General features: G+C 30.8%; 2 protein-coding genes across 2 annotated transcripts in view; one reads left to right on the top strand and one right to left on the bottom strand.

The window, feature by feature from the left end:
• LOC111622577 (pre-mRNA-splicing factor 38B-like) overlaps positions 1-10,973 on the bottom strand; it is a 43,130-nt gene extending 32,157 nt beyond the window's left edge. The window contains exons 1-2 of the mRNA XM_023364992.1: positions 10,797-10,973; positions 6,257-6,325 (exon numbers count right to left, since the gene is read on the bottom strand). Of these exons, the coding sequence (XP_023220760.1) occupies positions 6,257-6,325; positions 10,797-10,970 (243 nt within the window). The 5' untranslated portion in view covers positions 10,971-10,973. The remainder of the gene's footprint in view (positions 1-6,256; positions 6,326-10,796) is intronic.
• A 319-nt stretch (positions 10,974-11,292) lies between these two features.
• LOC111622576 (general transcription factor II-I repeat domain-containing protein 2-like) lies at positions 11,293-13,388 on the top strand. Its single transcript, XM_023364991.1, has one exon. It carries the CDS (start codon positions 11,293-11,295, stop codon positions 13,312-13,314), a length of 2,022 nt encoding a protein of 673 aa, XP_023220759.1. The 3' UTR covers positions 13,315-13,388.
• Positions 13,389-25,641: the final 12,253 nt, after the last annotated feature.

Here is a 25,641-nt window from a genome sequence, read left to right as displayed (position 1 = left end):
ATTGTAAAATTATCTTATACTCTAGTTAGAAACAAACCCTTATTTGAGAAAAGGGTCTATGAAGAAAAGAAAATGTCTCTCAATTTACAAAAAAAGTAGAAATTATTCATGAGTTAGAACAGGGTGCGAAAATTGTCAAAGTGTATAGAAAATTTCCTTTGTCATCTTCAACAGTATTTGACGTTATCAAAAAATAAAGCAATCATCAATTTTAAGATTTATAGATAAAAAGACTAACTGAAATCAGACATATCAATTAGTATTATCTTTAATTATGAAAAAATAAATTGTTAAATATTAATTATATTGTAGTTTATATAACTATTAATAAAAATACAGTATAATATAATTACAGTAGAGCATTGTTTATCCAAAAGCCTATCAACCAAAATGTCAGTTAACCAAAAGCATTCCAGTCAAACTGTGTTGTGCTGAATCGAGCATTTTTGATACTAGATTAACTTCCAAAATATAATTTTTTTGTTTTTATATTTTTCAATACAGTGGTACCTCAGTATACATCTGCTTTAGAATACGTCCAATTCGGAATATGTCCTATTTGGACGAAACAAATTTTGCTCGGTATACGACTTAATTTAACTATACATGCCATCTATGACCAAATAGCACTTTTGGTGTACTAGGCCAGACTAAACGTTCGTGGTGCCACGGTTTATAACTTTGTTAAATTTCTTCTGATTTTAATTTGTAAGTAAAATTTTATTAGTTTTATTAATCATGAATTGCAAAAAGGCAAATGAAAAGAAACAGAAAACTAAAAAAAATGACTAGAATCACAACGGAACTGATAAAAGAGATTATTGAAAAATATGAAGGTGGCATGCGTGTTCAAGATTTAACTGTTGCATATTCCAAGAACAATGATATCAGCAATCGTGAAAAATAAAGACATTATTAAATCTGCTAACATTGTGAAAGAGGTTAGATCAATTTCTAAACAGAGATCGAAGACATTAGATCATGTGAGAAATTGCTTTTGCTTTGGATAACTGAAAAACAGTGTGCTGGCGACAATGTATCAGAACTGATATTAAAAATCACTTGAAATGTGCAAAACATAAGGCAAACCTAGTAGCAACAGAAGCAATTCTTTGCGAGAAAGCTAAAAAGATATATGCTGATCTCATGAAAAATCAAGCAGGAACTAGCCAGGAAAGTGAGGTGTTTAAAGCCAGCCATTTTTTTTACATGAGAACGGATTAATCATTTTTACATTACTTCTTATGGGAAAGGTTTGTTTGGTATACGTCCTATTTGGTATAAGTCCAAACATCAGGAACGGATTAAGGTTGTATACTGAGGTTCCACTGTATATTTATTTTGTTTGTACAAAATAAAGAAATAATTTTTAACAATACAATAGCCATGATTATTACTTTAAAAAAATTTACATTAGGCTTAACATCAACGAAAATTCAACGCGAAGCGACATGCAATGAAGAAAAATTTCAACATGGGATACGTTAATATATTTTTTCATACGTAATCGGTTATACGAACAACCTTAGTCCCCAATTGATTTGGATAAACGACGCTCTTCTGTACATATATATATTTTTAATATGATGATTCAATATATATATTTTGAATCAATTTATTTAAAATTAAAGATTAAAAAAATAGATTTTACTAATTATTGGTAATGTAGCTACAAATTTTGCTGCCTGCGGGGCATCTGCACCCAACGTAGTTGCCCACTCTTCCCTTAGTTATGTCACTTCTCTTCACAGATATAATGAGTAAATCTTGCCAGTCCCCTAATGTTCATTATAACCAAGTTCAACTGTATGTAATTAATAATAGATTATAATTTTTTATCTACATGAAACTGTACAAAAACAACAGAAAGCAATTTTATGAGCTCCTTTGAAAATATGAGAACTAAAAATATTATTATTAAATATCAGTGTTAGAAATATCTTAATATTCTATATTATTTATGAAATAATAATAAATAATAAAAAATCTTATCAATAATTTCCATTCTTTTGCTAAGAAAGAAAGGAATTAAGTGTGTGCAATATTTTAAAATGTTTTGTAATTATAATTGTTCTACGGATTGAATAAATTTTAATAATAATATTAATAATACAGTAGACCCCCCTATAACGCGGAGATACGTTCCTCGTTATATGAATTTCGCGTTGTAGGAATCCTTAAATACATGAGCCAATCACAGCCCGACACATGTGAAGTTTATGGACTACAGCTGTTTGAAAGGTTTTCTTCCATAAAATTAATCGATTCTAGACTAATTCGATTCAACATTTCCAAAACACATATAATTTTTTGGGAATAATCCATATAAACTATGCTATAAACAAAAAATTGTAGGATTACTTACTGAGTGTGCACCATTCGACGTCGCCATTGCTTAAGCTTGTTTTCATCGCGAACCAGTGCACCAAACAGCGGCCGCGATTTCTGATAAATTATTTTTCTGCGAAAAATTAGTTGACCTTTGGAGACATCATTAATATAAATAATTTTTATGGCCATTGAATAAGAAATGTTTCTTTCACAAGAAATGTATAAAATTACAGTACTGGACAGACGATAGGTCGCCTAACTCGCCGTAGCGTGACGCTAGACGGCGAAAAATATATATTTAATTATAATAAAGTTACAATAAATTAAGTTAATATATAATTATATATACAGTACCTAATTTATATGTAATTAATATATAATTATATGTACAGTACCTAATTTATATATAATACTGTACAGACAATAGTTAACTCAATTTACCCACCTAAACTCTCCGCAGCGTGGCGCTGGACAGCGGAAAATAGTTCGGCTGCTCGTCCGCGATGACGTTTTACCGCGTTTTACGCATCCCTTTTAGCATCTTTATACGAATATTATCGTAATTTTTTCGCCGCGTTATAGGAATCTACATTATAGGAACTCGCGTTATAGGGGAGTCTACTGTAATAATATTTTTTTATAATGTAGCAATAATAATCACTTAAAGGATATAGGATATTACTATTAGAAACTAACAGGGAATACCTGTATTTTATAGAAAAGAAAAAAAGGAATCTCTTAATTTCCAAATATAAGTTGGAGATCTGTTCAAATAATATATCTAATTTTTCTTTCAGCTGCTATATCAAACATTGTAGCACCAATAATTGCACTAAAAAAATATACAATTATTGGTGAAACATTGGTAATTATTCAAAAGACCTGAACATTGATAACAGTGCTGTTTCTGTTACTGTAAAATGAATGTTAAATCCACTCTCAAATAAGAACCATACTGTATATGTCGATCAGTACTACACTAGTATTTCATTTACTGAAAATTTGATGGAATGAGCACTGGACTAGTAGGAATAATAATGAAATCCAGAAAGACTACCTAGGATCCTGAAAGAGGCAAAGTTAAAGAAGGGGGAGCAAAAATTCCACCACAGCCCAAACAGAAATGCCCTTGTTCGGATAAGTTATGGCAATGCTACTCTTGGGCGATTTGCCTAGGGGAATATCTTCCAGGAAATCTTTTTGGTAAACTGGCCCCTATTTAGGTGTTAAAGACATGGAGAAAACCTGGAAAACTCCACATGGCCAGCCCATCCGAACACTGTGTAAACCCAAGACTGAACTCCCAGTGTTTGGGGAATGAAGACCGCTTGGCCACTGGTGGACCAGAAATGTCTTAGCCCTACAACGGAAGGACAAGAGGAATAGGTGAATCAGTACACATTCACAAAAAAAAAAAATGCAACAGTTTCTACAAGAAGACAGAACACACTCAAACAGACATCAGTTGCTGTTGTAATCACAACAAGCACAAGATAGGAGATGATCTCTCTGACTAGTGGTTGTCTTTTAGTGCTTTTGCCTACAAAACTGAAATCATGGAAGAAACTAGATTTTCACCTAATAATAATTGGGGATGTCCTGACACTACTGATACTTTCCTTCAACACAGTACTTTTTGTACTTTTCCTACAGTATTAGATCCAGTATCGTTACATTTTTCACAGACAGGCAAGAATCTGACTGAAATTGGATTTTGCAGCCAAATCAGCAACCAAAATGAAATTTTATACCATTTTTGGTTAAGATAAGCTTATATAAAAAATATTTATAACCAAAAATTAATAAAAATGTATTAGGCCAAATTTCATTTCCAGAATCTATATGCTTAGAGTTCTGATTACTACAGTATTTATAAATATTTAGTTAAACATTATGCAGTACTTTTGTTTGTTAATCAACTCAGATCATCAGTGATGTTTAAAATGAGCTACAATTTGTATGTACTTTTTATCGAGTGAAGTTTTCACAATTATATCCTACACAATACATCCACAATACATTATATCCTTCTGCCACTTTCTAACTGACAGTTTCGATTAGAAAGTGGGAAAAGACTATAATGACCATTAGTCATATTGAACATTAAAACTTTACTTAATAAAAGTTTTTATAAACCATCTCAAATATAAAACAATTTTTATGTTTCTATTGGGCTGTAATTAGAAAAATTGTAGACCTACAAACTCCCACTGTTGTCTGTCCGTTACATCTTTCCTTAATCTCAAGAATGGAGTTAGATGAAATCCAAGACCAGATATGGAAAACTTAGGGGCAAGAGGCCCCGATTAACTATTACAATATGACCAACTTTTGTGTATATAAGATCTACTTTATCTTAAAAATGTGTTGTGATCAACTTCTTGTTGTAGGCATAGTGTAACTGGTGAAAGAAAGTGTGAAATATGTTTAGATAAATAAGAAAAACCACAATTTAATTTAAAACATGAAGAAAAATTGAAACTCAACGTAGTCACTTCCAGAAACCACCACTTCACCCTTCTTCTCTCTACTGTGTCCCGACCTATTCTCTCTGCCCCTTTTTCCCACCTTTCTTTTTTTTGGTTTTATGATCCTTTGTCTACATTTCTTATCCCCCTTTTACAACTGTATGCAAATGGATTGCACATGGACCAACAAAACCTCATCTGAGGAAGAATGCAGAGGTCCGATATCAATACAGCTGCGTTTGCGTGTTACATTCACGCGTTGCGTTCGGTTACAAATGTAACACATTAAGTCAAGACATCACAAGCGATTGGCCAAAATTGGCTTCGCAATCGACCGGTTGATTGTAATCAATTTGCTGGCCCTCCCTGTTATATACAAACTTCTGATGCAAACCAGAAGTCAATGTTATTTCAATTAAAAATGTTTCTTCTGAAAATGGTTAATAGATGACCAGACCAACTCTATTGTTAAAGGAAAAGTATCTTGTCAAAGATCTTGTTGTGGCTCAAGTGAATGAATTCAAAAATTTGTTAACTCATGATGATGATGATGATGATGATGATGATGATGATGATGATGATATTTGTTCAGCACATTGAATCATTTGCCAAAACTCAATTAGTGTTAAATACATTGAAATTAAAACATTTACGAGACATACCAATTGCAAGAAGCATTAAAAAAGAAGTGAATGGAAACTGCTTCATTGGCTGGGGCGATGACCTGAGGGAGAGGGTACTCTCCCTCAGGTCATCGCCCCAGCCAATGAAGCAGTTTCCAAAAATGGTGACCCTAGATGACCTGATGGGATAGTTCTTTGAATAAAAGGAATTAGCTGTAATTTCTTTGGGGATAGTGTTGCAATATTAACTTTATCTGAAATAAGATTACAAATTTATTTTGTAGTACACAATAAAAGCATGCATATCCACATATAAATAGAAAATTTTCAGATTTCTTTTGAAAAATTGATTCTGGATTTCCCAATCATTTTCCATTCTTAAGCTTGATGTTTATTAATTAATAAATGTACTGTGTTCATATAATGTAAATCAATTTTTCTAAACAAAAATAAACTTTAGAAACTATTCAAAAGAATTGGAGTCAGGAGTTTTGGCGGAATCAGAATTGGAAGAAATTGTGGTATTGTCCCATTACTACTTAAAACCTGACTTAAGCTAACTAAAGATGCTTTAAATATTTTGCATAATCAATGTGGCCTCTCACTTAGTATTAAACTAGCTCACAAATTACTTATATTGACTATATTCCATCACATCATAAAATCATCTAAAAAAATAAAATTTCTGTAATATTGCCTCAACTTATACCAAACATAGACTGTATTAATAAAAGTTATTAGAAGTTAGTCAAGACAGTAAAAGTGCTTATATATATAACAATTATTAATAATAAGTAATAATTGCAAATTTTAAATAAATAAAATGATATTTACCCCTCCACACATTCCAGTTTGCCCTGAAGTTTTACGACTTCCTTTTTCCCATGGTTCCAGATGATTTACCTAAAGTTTCAAAAATATTTTAAAAATTCCAATTTAATTGAATTTCAGTATACGATATTTACTCGGATATAAGACAACCTCAAATATAGGACGAGGTGTGACTTTAAAGGTCAAAATAAAGAAAATTAAATTTAGTAATACAGTTACAATTTTATTTCGTGTAACCACAAGTAAAATATCAAATGAACATAAATGCACACATTGTCCCACAAACATTACTAGCATTTTAAACTTTAATGAAAAATCTTGTAAAATCAACATAATTTGTTCATGTAAAGCTGGACAATTGGGAACCTTTTCTTTCACTAATTTTAACAATCGAATCCGCTCTCTGTCAATTACACTTAAGAGTTTCTCCAAATTTGATTTCCGAATAATCATCTATTTTCATATGGGAATAGATTAAATCTTATATTGGACTCCCAAGTGATTTTGGAATTTCGATCTGGAATTCAATTCATAAGCTTTGCTTCTCCTATTGCTATTCATCTTTACTTCCGATAATACACAAGAACGATTCAAACAACCCAGATAAAACACTTATGTTTTTAAATACCAGAGGGTAAGCATTCAGTAAAAAAGGCAAATACACGGTTCACAAAAATTATTTGCAAAAACACAATCTTTTGCTTACACGTATAAGATAACCTAGAAATTTGAAGCTGTGATAAATGAATAAAAGCCTTGTCTTATATCCAAGTAAATACGGTGTATTAAAATAAATACAATTAAAAATAACTAATATATCAATCAATCAAAAATAAAAGCAAAATAATCTTATATGATTCAGAATCATATATGATGACATACAAGTGAATATTTCTCCAGAACATTTACTTGGCAACATTAAGATAAAAGCTGTGTAATTAACAGTTTTAGCAATAAAATTACATAAATAATACTGTTTAACCTTTTAAATCAAATACAGTTGGGAATCATGTATCCAAAATGCTTGGGAGTGAAAGTGTTTTGAATTTTAGTATATTTACAATTTGCATCTATAAAATGGGACCACTTTAAGATGACTGATTTAACTTCTTTATGTCCCTTATTTAGGGATTTTTATTAATTTTCCATAAAAACAAACAATTTTCATACATACACGAATATAAACAAACAACATTTATTAATATTATAGCTGTTATTAGCCTGATAGCATATGGCAGTGGTTGGCTTTGTTAATACATGAATCTGTCTTCTTAAACTACCAACTATAGTTTTGTGAAAATATTTTGAAAAGATATTCACACAGATGTGTTAAAATAATTTTAGATACATTCACAGAAAGGTGTTAATTAATCTGTTCCAAAAAAATATGTTTAGTTTGAGGAATTTTCCATTTGAGGCACCTTATTTCAGCACTCAAAAATGTTCATATTTTGGAATTTCAGATACAGGATTCTCAACATGTATAATCATTCACTATATTTATTGGTACAGAGCATCAATTTATACAGAAATATGGAATATAAATATAATTTTAAAAAAGTAATAAAATACATTGATTATATAAGTCAGTCAGTAATCAGTATTTTGATTTTTACTAACCAAGTAAATACACTACCGTGTTTCCCCGAAAATAAGACAGTGTCTTATATTAATTTTTGCTCTAAAAAATGCACTAGGTCTTATTTTCAGGGGGATGTCTTATATTTCCATGAAGACGAATTCACATTTATTGTTGAACAATACGCTAAACAGGTTCGAGAGAACACCTTGCAACACATTCAACTTAACCTTTTTATAGTGTCCACATCGAGCTCGATGACCAATTAGTGCTTACTGAACCGTAGCACTATGCAAATGTGATGTGGCGTGATTCCCAGCCGACCAATTAGCGATCACCAGCGATAACATTATGCAAATCTGTGATTCCCAAGCCATAGTCTTATGCAAATCATGCCGTGTGGCGTAATTGTCTGCTGACCAATCAGTGGCTGTACTTTCAACCATCTGTCGATGACCGTTACGACTAAAAAAAACTTCGCTAGGTCTTACTTTCAGGGGGAGGTCTTATATTTAAAAATTAAGCAAAATCTGTGCTAGGTCTTATTTTCTGCGGATGTCTTATTTTCGGGGAAACACGGTATATCAAATAATCAAATATATAAGTACTTATCAGTTCTACCCAGCATATTGCACTGTATTGATTTATGTCAGATTTGAAAATGTTTGATATTCAAAATTTCAAAATCAGATTTTATTTAAAAATGATCAAAATTAATTTATTGCAATATTACAATTAAGAACTTTTTACAATAATGCTACAATGAAGCACAGTATTAAAAAAAAATTAAAATTTAATTCAAAACTAATCAAAACAATTAAGTAACAAAGAGTATGTAATATTTTAGGTTGTGTTATATTAAAATATTTACTATTTGAAAGGCAATTTAAATGATTGCTACTTAAATTCCTTCACTTAGAAAAACAATCCACATTTAACACTTGCAGGTAAAACTTATGTGACAACAATTGCTCAAGATTACAAAATTCAAATCTTAAAGAAATGACAAAACTAATATTTGATCTGTGTATTCGTGTGTTACTCTTCATAACAAAACTACACCTACAAATTGCTTTGTTACAATTTCAACTTGGCTTTTAACACACACAGAACTACTACACTTTATTATATTCTTTAAAAAATGTTGATAATTAATATACCTTCCTGCAGAACACAATCGTCATCTTCATTCTTAGGCTTGTTCACACAATCATTATTTGCCAAATGTCAAATATTTGCCTTCAACTAAAGTATTTTCTAAACTGTTTGTCACTTGGCAAGCATGCAGACATGCACACGATTATTTGCTGAGCATTGGTTCATTGTGGTAAGGATGAATGTTCCTTCAAGGTCTAGAAAATGGACAATTCTCAAACAATAATTTGTGCTACGGTTTTTACAGTTATGACTAGTTCATATCTATTAATGAAGAGAAAAAAGTCTAAAAGATGATGATGAAGGATTATATCACTTCACTAAAATATAAAAATATAAACATGAAAAAAAAAAGAAATTTTAAAAAACAGCTTGCAAAAAACATCCAGTTAAAACTACAGAAAAAATAAACTAAATATTTAAACTATAAACCAAATTATAAAATAAAAGACTAGATCTAGTTTAAAAAAAGACTAAATTACAAAAGATGACCAAAAACAAGAAAATATACAAATGCAAGCAGGAATATGAGGATGGACAACACAATTCACGGAGGCAAATTTTCATCTTTGATTCAGCACTATATACCAGCAAGAATTGGGAAATGGCAAATACTGAATATTCATCATGAGTAAACCATCCACACTATTTGGTATTTACCAAATGTTTGCTTGGCATTCAGTGAATAGTAAACATATGGACACAACCTTATACAAATTGCAAATAGTGAGCAAATACATCATCTTCCTCAACAGTACTGTACTGTACATCTAATCCGAAATGCTGAATTGATGGATAAATTTGCATATAAAAGGAGGGTTATTTGCAAAATAAATCTTTTTAAAAAATAATTAATTTTAATATTAAATATGAAAATAAAATATATTTTCATTAAACAATTCTTATTTAAAATTTAATTTTTTAATACTTTTTGGTTATCCGTTTTTTCAGTTATCCGACCAACCCTAGTCCCCAATTGAGTCGGATAATCGATGCTCTACTGTACTTTATATTTACTGTACTTAGCAATTTCAGCATTTAATCTATTGTTATATAATCCTTTAGAAATTTCATATTTGTGTTAATTTTAAATGCTTTTTTCTCTTTTCAAGTTCTAAAGTTTTGAACATCTTTTATTATTGAAAATATTTAGTTGTAATCAAAATAATCTGATACCTTTTGCAAAATAGTTTATTTAAACTATAATTTCATGATAATATAAATTTAGTAACTCAGTTATCCATACAATGAAAGAGATAAATGTAGGAATTCAAGATCAAATAAATTAATACACAGTATATACTTTTCATATACTTTTTGTTTAAGATGCTAGCCATATCCACATAACAATAAAATTCAATGTTTATTTTATTTTTGAAAATTATTCATTTCAAATATTTTAGTTTGATACCTATTTTGTATAAAAGAAAAAGTAAATTTAATAGATAACAAAAAAATAATAAATAAAAAAAAACATGAAATATACAAGTATATTTAAAAATTCTTTCAATTTTAAAAATTACATAAACTAAGAATTAATATCATTATTATAAAATTATTAAATATCTCCACTAAAATCTTTAAATTAAATTATTTTTGCTGGTATAGTTTAAATATGTTATGACAAACGTTTTCCATCCCCTTAGGATCTGCATCAGGTCGATAAAATTAGAATGCTGAACGCTAAATATTTAAATTAAATTATTTTTGCTGGTATAGTTTAAAGGTTTTCGTAGAGTTATTTAATAGTCTATTACCAGCTTAGAAAAATTCAGTATTATAAATTTATGTTAATTTTAAAATACTTACATTAAAATATATTTCATCAATAACTTCATGATATGTTTTAAGCTGATACAAATTTACCTTGAAATAATGTGATGATAAAATATTAGTAAGAATTAGATTATTTAAATTCATGGTTTTTTCATTTCCCCACAATGGTAAACTATTATTCTTTTTTTCAGCTATTCCAGGAGCCATTGTTTCCTAAAAACAAAAAATTAACTGCTTTTTATTTGTACAAGTAAAAATATCCAAAATATTTATTTTATTGTTATATTATATTTAGAAAGCTTAAAAATTTAAAATAAATGCTAATANCGAGATATCGCAATTTTAATAATTATATTTAAAATATTCAGATTTTCCGCTGCACCGCGTTAATCACTTTTGATTCATTTCTGAACACGGGGTAAAACTGATGGGCCATAAGTATAATTTAGATAAGAATGGTAACCACATTTATAATGGATTAGTGTCCTGCACCTGGCATGTTGACGATCTGACTCTCAAATTCTGAGAAATGGTGGAGACGCCCGGACAGGGATCAAACGAATTAATTATTAAGACCTACTTGGCCATTTGTCATGTGTGCGTAATAGTCTTCTGTCCCCGTCTCTTTAGTCTTTGGTCAGAGTGGATACAGAACAAAGCACGTGGTAGTCTAGCTTGCCTTATCTCAAACATGATTTGTTGCGGGCCTCAGAATTTTCGGCACAATGAGACATTGTTTTGCAGAGTGAACAGTATGGCGCCGGGCATTAAACGCAAGGTCAATCGCGAGAATCATCAGTTTCAAGAAGTGGAAGTGTGGACTAACAAGTACTGTTTTGTGCAACAGAACAACAGCATTATTTGCCTTTTGTGCAATGGAACAATAGCAGTGCCAAAAGAATTCAACCTGAAGCGACATCATGAAAGCCAACACAAGGATTTCCTTCTGCAAGGTACGGAACGCAAACGGAAAATCGAATCGTTACGACGATCACTAATCAGCCAACAAAATGTGTTCAAGAAACAATCTGGAGAATTGGATGCGGCTGTTGAAGCCAGCCTAGAAATATCTGCTTTAATAGCCAAGAATGGGAAACCTTTCACAGATGGCGATATGATAAAAAAGTGTCTTATCATCGCAAGTGAGAAGATGTGTCCTGAGAAGACAAAGTGTTTTCAAACAATCAGTCTTAACCGCATGACGATACAACGGAGAATCTCGCAAATTGCATCAGACATTTCTGGCCAACTTAATATTTTAGTTGCAAACTGTGCTTATTTTTCTTTGGCTGTGGACGAATCCACTGACATATCATCAACAGCACAAGTGATTGTGTTTATTAGAAGTGTTTCACTAGATTTTATTGTGAATGAAGAATTTCTTGGCATGGCATCACTTTCCGGACATACAACTGGTGCTGACTTACTTACTGGTTTATTGAGCGTTTGCAACAAATCAGCACTGGACTTTGACAAGCTATCCAGCATTGCCACTGATGGAGCACCATCTATGGTTGGATGTGAGAATGGCATGGTCACCTTGCTGAAAAACCACCTTGGGGACAGGCAAAAGGAGTTAGTCCAGTATCATTGCATAATTCACCAACAGCAACTTTGTGCAAAGAAGCTGGGATTTGAACGTCTGCTGAAAGATGTCTATGATACTGTGAACTTAATCCGCCGTCATGGACTCAACCATCGACTCTTCACATCATTTCTTGAAGAAATAGATGCTGATTATGCTGACCTGCCCACGTATACTGAAGTTCGTTGGCTGAGCAAGGCAACAGTCCTCAAGAGATTTGTGGAGCTATTGGGGCCTATTATCACTTTCCTCAAAGAACGGGGGAACACTACAAGGAATTTGGAGGGACAAAGATGGCAGTGTGATTTAGCTTTCCTTGCTGACATTACTGCTTATCTAAACGACCTTAATTTGAGATTGCAGGGAAAGATGCAACTTGTTTCTCAGTTGACAAGTAACATCAATGCATTTATGACCAAACTATCACTTTTCAAGTCCCACATGCAATCAGAGAACTTTACACACTTTCCACATTGCAAGGCCATGAAAGAGAAATACCCACATATGAAGATGGATTACTCTGACCAAGTTAACACCCTCCTTACATCATTCAATGAGAGGTTTGGTGAATTCCAGAAATACAAGATCTACCTGCAACTTTTTTCAACTCCATTTGATGTGAAAGTGGAAGATGCCCCTCCAGATGTCCAACTTGAGTTGATAGACATCCAGTGCAGTGATGAATTGAAATCACAGTTCAAAAATTCTAATCTCCTCACATTCTACAAAGAACTGCCAGATACATCATTTCCAAAACTGAAAGACAATGCTCGATTTTGTGCAAGCATGTTTGGCAGTACCTATGTATGCGAACAAGCGTTTTCGCTTATGAATTTAAACAAGTGCAAAACACGGAACAGGTTAACCAAAGAGAATTTGGAAAATCTGCTGGTTGTTTCAACATCTGCCATTACACCAGACATCAAGAAGATTGCCGCCAGCATCCAATCTCAGCCATCGCATTAATCGCTTGGAGATCCGGCCCCCAGTCAGTAAACTTAATCCTAATTTGGCCCTTCTTCACAAAAGGTTGTGCATCCCTGATAATGTAATTACACAGTAAGCTGCACTGTTTCATAAACAATGTGACAGCATAAGCATAAATGTGACAACCCAATGAGTGCTGCGTAACATTGGAATGCAACATGCAAGGGTAAAACTAATAAAATACCAATATTTCTTTAAACTGAATAAAAGTTTTCTATTGTTTCTGAAAATATCACTTTACTAACATTATGATCTCAGAATTAGAATACTCCCAAGCCTAAAATCCAGTTAGAAGAATGAAAACATTTAATGAACAACAAGAATGTTTTAGGTTTGGGAGTATTCTAGTATTATATATATCCAGTTCAGGATAGGGATTCTGATCTCAGAATTCAAATGAAGTTATTTATTTATAGAAATCATTCCATATTATCTAATAATTCTCATAAGATATCTTTCAAAACTATATAATTAATATTAAATAAATACTTGTACTTCATATTAAAGATCTATAATTTAAAATAAAGTCTAAATGTATCAAGCATTACAAAGGTTAATTATTCATATCTTTTCTAATAATGTTGCTGTTTTGACTTTTATGCTAATTCATTATGATTATATATATTATAAATGTAATTATCAACTATAAAATAATAATAAATGACAGAAATTAAGCATGAAATAATTTAAATTATATTCTCAAATATCTAAAGAAAAGAATAAAATTTGATTAACAAAAAGACATCAATGTCCTGATGTCACAGATCTTGATGAAACTTTTTTGGGTTATTCTATAATACTAACATACACACCATGTAAAAGCATTTTTCATACCATCTTTTTGTTTTGAAGACAGAAGACTACAATTTGCCTGCAGCATGTAAGTCAAACATGTAGACAATTCAACAAGTACAGTACTTTGGTAGCACTGTGGCAAAGTCACCCTACTGGCTATTTTATGATATATTTTTGTCTTGTTTTTTATTTGTTTATTTTTCATTACAACTAATTTAATTTAATAACATTAAACTAAAATAATTTTATATTTCAGTAAAAATATAAAAAGTTAATTTTTATATTTCATCATCATCAAGTGCAATGATTGTCTTATAATCTTGTCAAATTTTATGAAAGTATTCTTTTATGTATTATTTTTCCTATTTACACAGAAAATGGCCTTTGCAGCTGATAAAAAATAACAACCTTTGAATTTTTGGGCTGCAATTTGAAAAAATTGTAGAGCTATAAATTCCCACTGTTGTCTGTCCATCTTTCCTTAATCTCAAGAATGGAGTTAGATAGATGAAATCCAAGACCAGATATGGAAATCTTAGGGGCAGAAGGCCTGATTAACTATATACAAACTTCTGATGCAAACCAGAAGTCCCATTATTTCAATTCAACACTTTTCCCCTGAAAGCAGTTAATAGATGACCAGCACAACTCTATTGTTAAAGGAAAAGTACAATGTACAGGAACAAGTCACTACTAATAATTTGAGGTGGAGAGCATATGTTTTAAATTAAATAAATTAAAAATTGCAGCCCAGCACAGCATTGTGACAATGTCACAATAAATAACTACTCATTTATTTAACTAATAACTGACCGCGTTCTAGTCGGCAAATTCAAATGTCCGCTGGTGATGCGGCACTATAATATTTGTCTACGTCTTGGCTACTTTAATATTATTTTTGTTAAATTTTGTGTGTTTTAGCTGGCAACACTGGCTCCACCATGAAAGGGATGCCAGTATTTAATCGAGGCTTAATTTTCTAATTATGTGTGGTTGTTTGTTTTGTGAGCAATAAAATAATTTAAAAATAATTTTTGACGATTATTATTTTAAAAAAATTTTGTTAGGCTGAACATCGATGAAAATTCAACGCGAAGCAGGTTAATAGCGATATACTAATATGCTAATTACATGAGATATAATAATATACTATATTAATAATGTATTTTTTCATACTTTTTGGTTATCCGTTTTTTCAGTTATCCGACCAACCCTAGTCCCCAATTGAGTCGGATAATCGATGCTCTACTGTACTTTATATTTACTGTACTTAGCAATTTCAGCATTTAATCTATTGTTATATAATCCTTTAGAAATTTCATATTTGTGTTAATTTTAAATGCTTTTTTCTCTTTTCAAGTTCTAAAGTTTTGAACATCTTTTATTATTGAAAATATTTAGTTGTAATCAAAATAATCTGATACCTTTTGCAAAATAGTTTATTTAAACTATAATTTCATGATAATATAAATTTAGTAACTCAGTTATCCATACAATGAAAGAGATAAATGTAGGAATTCAAGATCAAATAAATTAATACACAGTATATACTTTTCATATACTTTTTGTTTAAGATGCTAGCCATATCCACATAACAATAAAATTCAATGTTTATTTTATTTTTGAAAATTATTCATTTCAAATATTTTAGTTTGATACCTATTTTGTATAAAAGAAAAAGTAAATTTAATAGATAACAAAAAAATAATAAATAAAAAAAAACATGAAATATACAAGTATATTTAAAAATTCTTTCAATTTTAAAAATTACATAAACTAAGAATTAATATCATTATTATAAAATTATTAAATATCTCCACTAAAATCTTTAAATTAAATTATTTTTGCTGGTATAGTTTAAATATGTTATGACAAACGTTTTCCATCCCCTTAGGATCTGCATCAGGTCGATAAAATTAGAATGCTGAACGCTAAATATTTAAATTAAATTATTTTTGCTGGTATAGTTTAAAGGTTTTCGTAGAGTTATTTAATAGTCTATTACCAGCTTAGAAAAATTCAGTATTATAAATTTATGTTAATTTTAAAATACTTACATTAAAATATATTTCATCAATAACTTCATGATATGTTTTAAGCTGATACAAATTTACCTTGAAATAATGTGATGATAAAATATTAGTAAGAATTAGATTATTTAAATTCATGGTTTTTTCATTTCCCCACAATGGTAAACTATTATTCTTTTTTTCAGCTATTCCAGGAGCCATTGTTTCCTAAAAACAAAAAATTAACTGCTTTTTATTTGTACAAGTAAAAATATCCAAAATATTTATTTTATTGTTATATTATATTTAGAAAGCTTAAAAATTTAAAATAAATGCTAATAAATGATACCAACAATATGAAATAAAGAGAACTTATATTTGACAAAACTAATCCAACATTCCAATGTCAAAATTCTGTTTAGATAATTTCATAACAGTACAAACTAAGAAAATTAAAATATCATGTAATAAAAATTTATTCACAACTTTATACAGAAATAATTTAGTAGTTTAGAATTATAATAAAATATTTTGTATTTGAAACAACATGCATTTATAAACTGATTTAAAGAACAGATTATCTTCACTAAATTTTACCAACAAATTTTAAACAAAAACAAAATATTTCCAAATTATTTTAGATGATTTCACCAGGTTTGATTTTCTAGAGTGTAATAGAAATAATAATAGTAATTACAGTATGCATAGATAATTGGTCTGTAACTAGTGTGTATATGCCATATATGGTATGTTATGGCTAAAGCCTGTAAATCAAATAAGCTAAAATTTACCCAATGCTAACTTTATTCAAGTTTTTTAATTAAAACAAGCAACAATCTATTAATTTTGAATTTTATCCATATAAAACATGCTTTGTGTACAGATTAGTTTCTTACAATTCACTTGTCTTTTCTAGCTATTTTTCAGTATCACCATTTGTTGGTTACAAATAGATTTATAATTATTAGGTTTATTTATATTTAAATGCAATCAATTAATTAATTAACTCAGACAACTTTGGCAATGCTTTATTTCAGGATAATTCAATCTATCTATAGTTATTCAAAGTTATATTTGACTTTTTTGGGTACATATACATATATAACTGAATCATACTATGATAAGATTTAGCAAGATTCTACACCAGGGGTCGGCAACCTTTTGAGTCGGAAGAGCCAAAAATTACAATTTACAAAATTTCAAAGTTTTTAGAGCCACAAAATTTTTTCTTGCCAACAATAAATAGTACTCGCATAAATAAAGTTTTTTGAAAAAAATCTAATCTATTTATTCAGAATTGTCTTGCATCGAAAGCGAATTAAACCTCATAGAAACATCCGACGACAGCGTCATTCGAGAGCTTCCAACGAACTGACGACAGTGATGACGCATGTCACGGGGGAGGGATGCGATGAAAAGCGAGTACAAGTGACTGAGAGATAGAATCGGTGCCTAATCCTCGTTAATCGATTCAGAACGATTTTTAACTTTTTTTTTTTGATAAAATAAATAATATTTGCGTATAGAACTAAAGAGCCGCAGCTTCACATCCAAAGAGCCGCATGTGGCTCGCGAGCCGCAGGTTGCTGACCCCTGTTCTACACACATCAAGTCAGGAAATGTATAAAGTACAGAAGAACCATTATTAGCCAAGATTCCATGCTATCCAAAGTGAACCTGTAAGTGAATACACTACTTTTCTTATACTGTAATTCACAAAAGAAAGTTTAAAATGATAACATGTATTACAAAAAAATGATTTCTTTCTGTTACTTTTTAGCATTTAACTTCAATGTGAGACAAATCACTCATATTACCATAAAATGTAACTACAATAATTACAAGGTCGGACTGAAAAGTAATGTGTCTAAATTTGTATTGTGCATTACGATAACATTGTAATATTCAAATAGTACTTCAAAGTCCACACCATTGTAATATTCATTTACATAACAGTCAATTTCATAATTCTTCCTAAATATTTGGTAAAGTTATAAAAAATTATTATTGCGAGAATTGTTTATCCGTAAATGTGTGAAAAAAACAGGGAATTATAAGAAACTTTTCTTTTCTCTATCCAGTTCCTATGAAGCTAAAAACAGGAGAATATCAAATGTTAATTTAACTGTCAACAATCGACTAAGAAACTATGTTAAAGGGGTGTCTTAGACACAGAGAGCACCCCTCTCTTCAATCTGAGAAAGTCTCAGAATAAAGTTATAACAATATATTATTGATGTGTGAGAAAGTCAAAGTTTAAACAATTCAGCGACAGAAAGAGAACAAGTCCAATTCCTACTGCCCTAGTGGCCCATTGATGACACACTGCAAGTGTCATCACTACAAACAGGTCACAAGAACAAATTCCCACACTGGAGAGGGATGTACAAGGGTAGGCTGAAAAGTAATGCACACATGCTTGTAGAACACGAACAAAAACAAGTAGCAAGATTGGGCAAGAAGTACATTAAAGTACAATTTTTAAGCTTCAAAATCATATATTTATTTTTCAACATAGTCACTGTTAAGGCTAAGACATTTCTCCCAATGTGTAACAAGTTTTTTCATTCTGTCACTGAAAAATTCTTTAGACTTTTCTCGAATCCAGGACTTGACAGCTGCCTTCACCTCATCGTCTGAGGTATAATGATTAACCTTGAGGTCTCTCAAGTAGAGGAAAAAAATAAAAATCACAACGCTCAAGATCAGGGGAATAAGGAGGGCGTGGAACCGGTTCAAACTTCAGGTTTCACAGAGCCTCTCCAGTTGCGCGCAAGGTGTGTGGACAAGCGTTGTCATTTGCAAGATTATTGGTGCCAGGCTGCCTCTAACATGACAAACAATCACCTGGTGCCAATAATCTTGCAACATGACAACACTCGTCCATACACCTCGCACGCAACCTACAACTCTCCCCACTCTATCTAAAGCCCTCCAATAACCGCTATAAGCACGAGAATCGCGAGTTAAGAGGTGTTATTTCTTAACTGGTGTCAGAGAAAAAGAATCCGACATAAGATCTCTATAAGTTCTTACATAAAACCATGAATAAATGCCATCCAGTGACAACGTGAGCAGGTTTTACCAACTCAATGCCAATCAAAGGGGTTTAGAGCTTTACTCTCTAACACCCGGCTTCTCACATTATTATATTCAATGAAATTTAAAAAAAAAACAATGAAATTGAAACTTATGACACATTAAAAACTACATATGGTGATAAACTTCTGTCATGTTTATGTTTCATTGATATAAAATGCTTTCAGAAGAGCAAGAATTGGTGGATGATAATGTAAAATGTTTTGAACTGTCATTCTTTGAGAGTGACAAATAAAAATTACATTGATTTGTGAAGATGTTAATTTTATTCATGGGACAATATCAAAATTTCTCGAATTCTGCTGAAACTCCTAATTCCATTCTTTTAAATAGTTTAGTTTAGAAAAATTAATGATTTACATTAGGAGCAAAGTATATTCATTAATTAATAATTTAAGAATGGAAAATGATTGGGAAATCCAAAATCAATTTTTCAAAATAAACCTGAAAATTCTACATTTATATATGGATATGCATGCTTTTATTGTGTACTACAAAATAAATTTGTAATCTGATTTCAGATAAAGTTATTGCAATACTACCCCAAAAGAGATTGCAGCTAATTCCATTTTATTCAAACTATCCCATGATGTGATCTAGGGTCACCATCTTTGGAAACTGCTATGTTGGTCGATACAATGACCAAAGGGAGAGGGAAAGTAAATGAGAAAATGCACTTCTTTTTTCATGCTTCTTGCAATCGAACTTAAATTTTGATTTTGAACACGTAGAAACTTTTGCGTTGTGCGTAATATTCGTTTTCACAAAAAATTCATCTGGCCCATTAGTCCCCCCTTATTCAGATTCTAGATCTGCCGTTGGTCAAGGGTGTCACGATTTGTTACTTTTCAATTAGGTGTGCCACTCAATGAAAAAGGTTGAAAAACACTGGTGTAGGGACAACTGACGCAGGGAAATTTTCCCTCGCCGGTGGGGAACATGTCGAGCGTGACGTCACTTCCACAATTCCCTACACACACGTGTGCAGTAACAGAAATAGTTGACACGATAATATAATTATCATATATTATTTAAAACAAANACTTTCTCTGGTGTTTTCAAGACAGCCGCGACGAAGACCCAAGAAAAGTTTCTTAATTTCTTCTTTTTTATTCAGAATTCACACTAATGTTGTTCTTGGAAGGTTTTCTTGTTTTGCAAATTTGGCTCGCAATGTTTTATTATTCAAAGTCAAATTCAGATACAAGTTCGTACTTTTCCTTTAGCGTAAGAGTTGTCAGGTTTCGGGTACTCAATTCTAACAGAAATTTGTAACACTTGCTGCAAATAACGCATGAATGAACGGCGAGAAAATGTAAAATCGGATTCTGCTGTGACGTAAAGCTGTGTGGTGTGAACTCATTTTTTCAGGAGGAGAGTCGACTTATCAGACGTCTAAACGAGTGTGGGACAGAAAAAGTATGTCGATTTATTCAGTAGTGACGAGTTAAACGGAGATTTTTAACATTAAAGCCTACGTAAGTCGGCCGGGACCACAGAAAACTGACTACTTAACCGACGGTGTCTACTAGTTATACCTATGACGGCCTATGCGGACTTGACTGTATTTAAAAAATCAAAGCGTAAGGCCGTTTTTTACACCACAAAAAATAAAAACTTCATATTTCGGTTTAATATATTATGCATTCTTTTCAAAACAGATGGAGTCATATAAAATCTTCAAAAACATACCAGTAAACATTACAGGTATAGAAACTGCCGTCAAGCATACGTATATCAATCGTTTTCAAGTTATTACCGTTTTATCTTATGTTAGATGTACAGTACACGAAACACAATACAGTATGAAATCTTCATTCAATGACTACATTTTTCATTCGCCACTGGTACAACAGATGTCGACTACACTATCAAAAATCTTATTCTTAAGACCAATCTTAAGAATAAGATAATACCTAAAACCTTGTAGTCTTACTAAGCTGAAAACAATGTGTTTTCTCCACAAGCTTCACTGGAAATCGTTAGCGTCTGTTAATTAAATAGCAAAAATTTGTGAAAAAGAAAGCGTATCGTTAAATAAATCCTGTTTCTAATTAAAGTTAGATTGAATAAAAGATCAAAAGTGAATTTAGAATCGAGATATACAAGTAAGAGTCGTCATTTTTGTATATTTTCGTTTTCTTGGTCACTATTCTGTGCTGCTCAAAAAATTTGTACTGTAATATTTACTTTTTGGAATTAAATTCTATGCAAAACTTTACTAATTCAAATTAATTAACTTAGTGGGCTTTTATATAGATTACTATTAATAATCTAATTTTTTCTAAGGTATTTTTGAACCATTCAAATATTCGTTTTGTCGTTACAACGAGAAATAGACACTTAATTGAATTTAAAATAACGCAAATGTTAATTGATAATTTATATAATATAAAATGTTTTAATTTCTATTAAAAACTTAATTTTTATTAGAGTCAAGGGTTTCGAAATTAAAGCTAGCTTATTTAGCTTATTTTTCAGGAATGTCAAAATAATAAAGTATTTAAAATTAATGAAAGAATGACGTCAGCCTACCATTATGTGAAACCGAGGGAACCATGCTCATTCTTGAAAAGTGCAAAATATATAAATAAGTGTATATTTAGTAAAATAATTTTATTGTATATTTAAAATTACAATCTCATTCTAAGTTAAATTTAAAAATTTTTGTATTATTAATTGAAAGTTTAAATTATTTTATTTATAAAAATGAAATTAACTCAATCAATTTATTATATCGGTTAAATACTGTATAATCGGCCTGTAATCGTATGTTAAATTCTGATTCGTTAAGCAAGCCAAGTTTAAATGTGATCCAGACTTAAACCTTCTTCATAAAATAATTCTTAGTTATTAACTGCATCTGCATTCTTCTTCCACAATACATAACTTATTAAAGATTACTTTATCTTATTCATATTGGATGGAATATAATTTACAAGCTGAAAGTCCCTTTATAAAATTCAGTTCGATTCAGTTTATCATTTATGAAATGTTACGTTAATTTTTATTATAATGTTAAAAATTTAGCTATTGATTACAAATATTATTTTAAAAATTAAGAATTTTCTTCATTCCATTTATTAACCATCCTGGACTATTATATATATAACTATTTCTATCCTGGAAAAATGCTAAACAGCCGAGTGCGCATAAGTCGACACCCCAAGGGGAAGTGGAAATGTATCGAGTTATCCGATATGACGACTAAAACGAAGTTAAAAAAAAACAACAACTACAATTAGGAAAATACTGTACAGCAGTGCTTTTTACAGTACATGCAATGTATCTCTCTGAACATCCATCACTGGCACTGAAGTTGGTTTCTACTCCGAGTACCCCAGCGATTTCCATCGCTGTTTGTTTCAGTACCGGTCCCGAAACAGGAAGATTCGATGAACGAATTTGCTTCAGTCAACGTACTAGAGCATCTTCGACATCTTTGTGCGGCGACTTTCTCTGGTGTTTTCAAGACAGCCGCGACGAAGACCCAAGAAAAGTTTCTTAATTTCTTCTTTTTTATTCAGAATTCACACTAATGTTGTTCTTGGAAGGTTTTCTTGTTTTGCAAATTTGGCTCGCAATGTTTTATTATTCAAAGTCAAATTCAGATACAAGTTCGTACTTTTCCTTTAGCGTAAGAGTTGTCAGGTTTCGGGTACTCAATTCTAACAGAAATTTGTAACACTTGCTGCAAATAACGCATGAATGAACGGCGAGAAAATGTAAAATCGGATTCTGCTGTGACGTAAAGCTGTGTGGTGTGAACTCATTTTTTCAGGAGGAGAGTCGACTTATCAGACGTCTAAACGAGTGTGGGACAGAAAAAGTATGTCGATTTATTCAGTAGTGACGAGTTAAACGGAGATTTTTAACATTAAAGCCTACGTAAGTCGGCCGGGACCACAGAAAACTGACTACTTAACCGACGGTGTCTACTAGTTATACCTATGACGGCCTATGCGGACTTGACTGTATTTAAAAAATCAAAGCGTAAGGCCGTTTTTTACACCACAAAAAATAAAAACTTCATATTTCGGTTTAATATATTATGCATTCTTTTCAAAACAGATGGAGTCATATAAAATCTTCAAAAACATACCAGTAAACATTACAGGTATAGAAACTGCCGTCAAGCATACGTATATCAATCGTTTTCAAGTTATTACCGTTTTATCTTATGTTAGATGTACAGTACACGAAACACAATACAGTATGAAATCTTCATTCAATGACTACATTTTTCATTCGCCACTGGTACAACAGATGTCGACTACACTATCAAAAATCTTATTCTTAAGACCAATCTTAAGAATAAGATAATACCTAAAACCTTGTAGTCTTACTAAGCTGAAAACAATGTGTTTTCTCCACAAGCTTCACTGGAAATCGTTAGCGTCTGTTAATTAAATAGCAAAAATTTGTGAAAAAGAAAGCGTATCGTTAAATAAATCCTGTTTCTAATTAAAGTTAGATTGAATAAAAGATCAAAAGTGAATTTAGAATCGAGATATACAAGTAAGAGTCGTCATTTTTGTATATTTTCGTTTTCTTGGTCACTATTCTGTGCTGCTCAAAAAATTTGTACTGTAATATTTACTTTTTGGAATTAAATTCTATGCAAAACTTTACTAATTCAAATTAATTAACTTAGTGGGCTTTTATATAGATTACTATTAATAATCTAATTTTTTCTAAGGTATTTTTGAACCATTCAAATATTCGTTTTGTCGTTACAACGAGAAATAGACACTTAATTGAATTTAAAATAACGCAAATGTTAATTGATAATTTATATAATATAAAATGTTTTAATTTCTATTAAAAACTTAATTTTTATTAGAGTCAAGGGTTTCGAAATTAAAGCTAGCTTATTTAGCTTATTTTTCAGGAATGTCAAAATAATAAAGTATTTAAAATTAATGAAAGAATGACGTCAGCCTACCATTATGTGAAACCGAGATCAAATTTTGGCAAACAACTCCCCAGGAATTTTTCACGGACAGTATGTCCCGGATATATTCTGTCGTCCCACTGTGGGCCTAACCGAACCTACAATGTGTATGCAAAAAATCTTCTTAGTGCCCGTAGGGTAGAAACCAATTAATTAAAAAGCAATAAAAATATGAAATTAATACAAGCGTCATCTACATTCAAAAATCATACAAAATATGCATTTCAGACAAGATAACTTTACTTTTAAACATAATATAAATAATTTTTGTTCACTATTATCACAAAATAAAGGTTTTCCTCATGATGTAGATGTATTAGAAAATATTAAAAGCGTGTGGAAGTATCACGTAAGCTTATATCTGCTCTAGATTTAAATTTCTTATAGTATTTAAAGAAATAAAAATGTTCATTAAATTTAATAATTAAGATTCTGTTTATTTGAATAAAACACATTAAAATTTTTATGTTAGTTGTTTGAATACTTTTTATGAATGCAAGAATTTTCTGATAGAGAAAATCGAAATAAAATCAGTGAATGCGTTGGTGAGTGAGAAAAATATTTTGACTAGACCAGGGCTTCCGTTCGCGATACTCTTTTTGCCGAGAAAATTTTACGCGGATCCCCCGGTATATAAGTATATAAATAAAATCACTTACTGTTAATAAATCATAAAACAATTCTTTAATATACATATTATTTTACCATTTATTAAAGATAAAAGCAAATTTGCATACTAATGAGATGGATGTGTTTGTTTATTTTTATATAAAGAATTAAATATTAACTGATTATTTGATGCTTCAGGACGCAGGGCATCTTCAATGTTTTACAGAGCTGACAGAAATTTTGATTTTATAATCACCAATGCTAAAAATTTCGCTTTGCGTAAATACGTAGCACAAAATTTTACTGCTGTCAAAATTTTCGCGATCTTCTACATTTAAGTACTCATTTGGGATAGAATCTACAGCCTAAGAAGCACATTCAAAATTACGATAGTCCGAACCGAATTTGAACTCCTAATGGTAGATACCAAAACATTCGAAGAATACTATCCAAAATTTTTACAGAAAAAATTACGCGCCAGTTTCATGCCAGTTTTATTTTTTCAATTAGTAATATTTTTGTTGTAAGTTATTAACTTTGAAGAATAGTCTGCATTTTATTATACTTTATACGTATATCTTTATAAAAAAAAATCATCATAAATTATCTTTAAAAAAATCGATATCAAATTTTATATGTTAATAGAAATATTTCTAATCACCCGATTTATCAGTCAAATTTCATGCATTATTTTATCATTTAGAAAAAATAAAAGAATTTTAACTTCATTCTTATGAAGTTAGAATATTATATGTTAGATTCCAGTCACCACGAGCTAATGTTTGACATATCCAGTGTTTGACGTTTTCGAGAACTGGCAACAGAGCCATCGAGAGCATG

The sequence above is a fragment of the Centruroides sculpturatus genome, unplaced genomic scaffold (genome assembly GCF_000671375.1).
Source record: "Centruroides sculpturatus isolate CEXI.00-Female unplaced genomic scaffold, Cexi_2.0 scaffold199, whole genome shotgun sequence".
Classification (NCBI taxonomy): Eukaryota; Metazoa; Arthropoda; class Arachnida; order Scorpiones; family Buthidae; genus Centruroides; species Centruroides sculpturatus.
This window is presented reverse-complemented; position numbering and strand designations above follow the sequence as displayed.

Bases quoted from the DNA above. Each gene is read 5' to 3' on its own strand.
- LOC111622576 (XM_023364991.1), top strand. From the start codon at position 11,293: ATGGTGGAGACGCCCGGACAGGGATCAAACGAATTAATTATTAAGACC.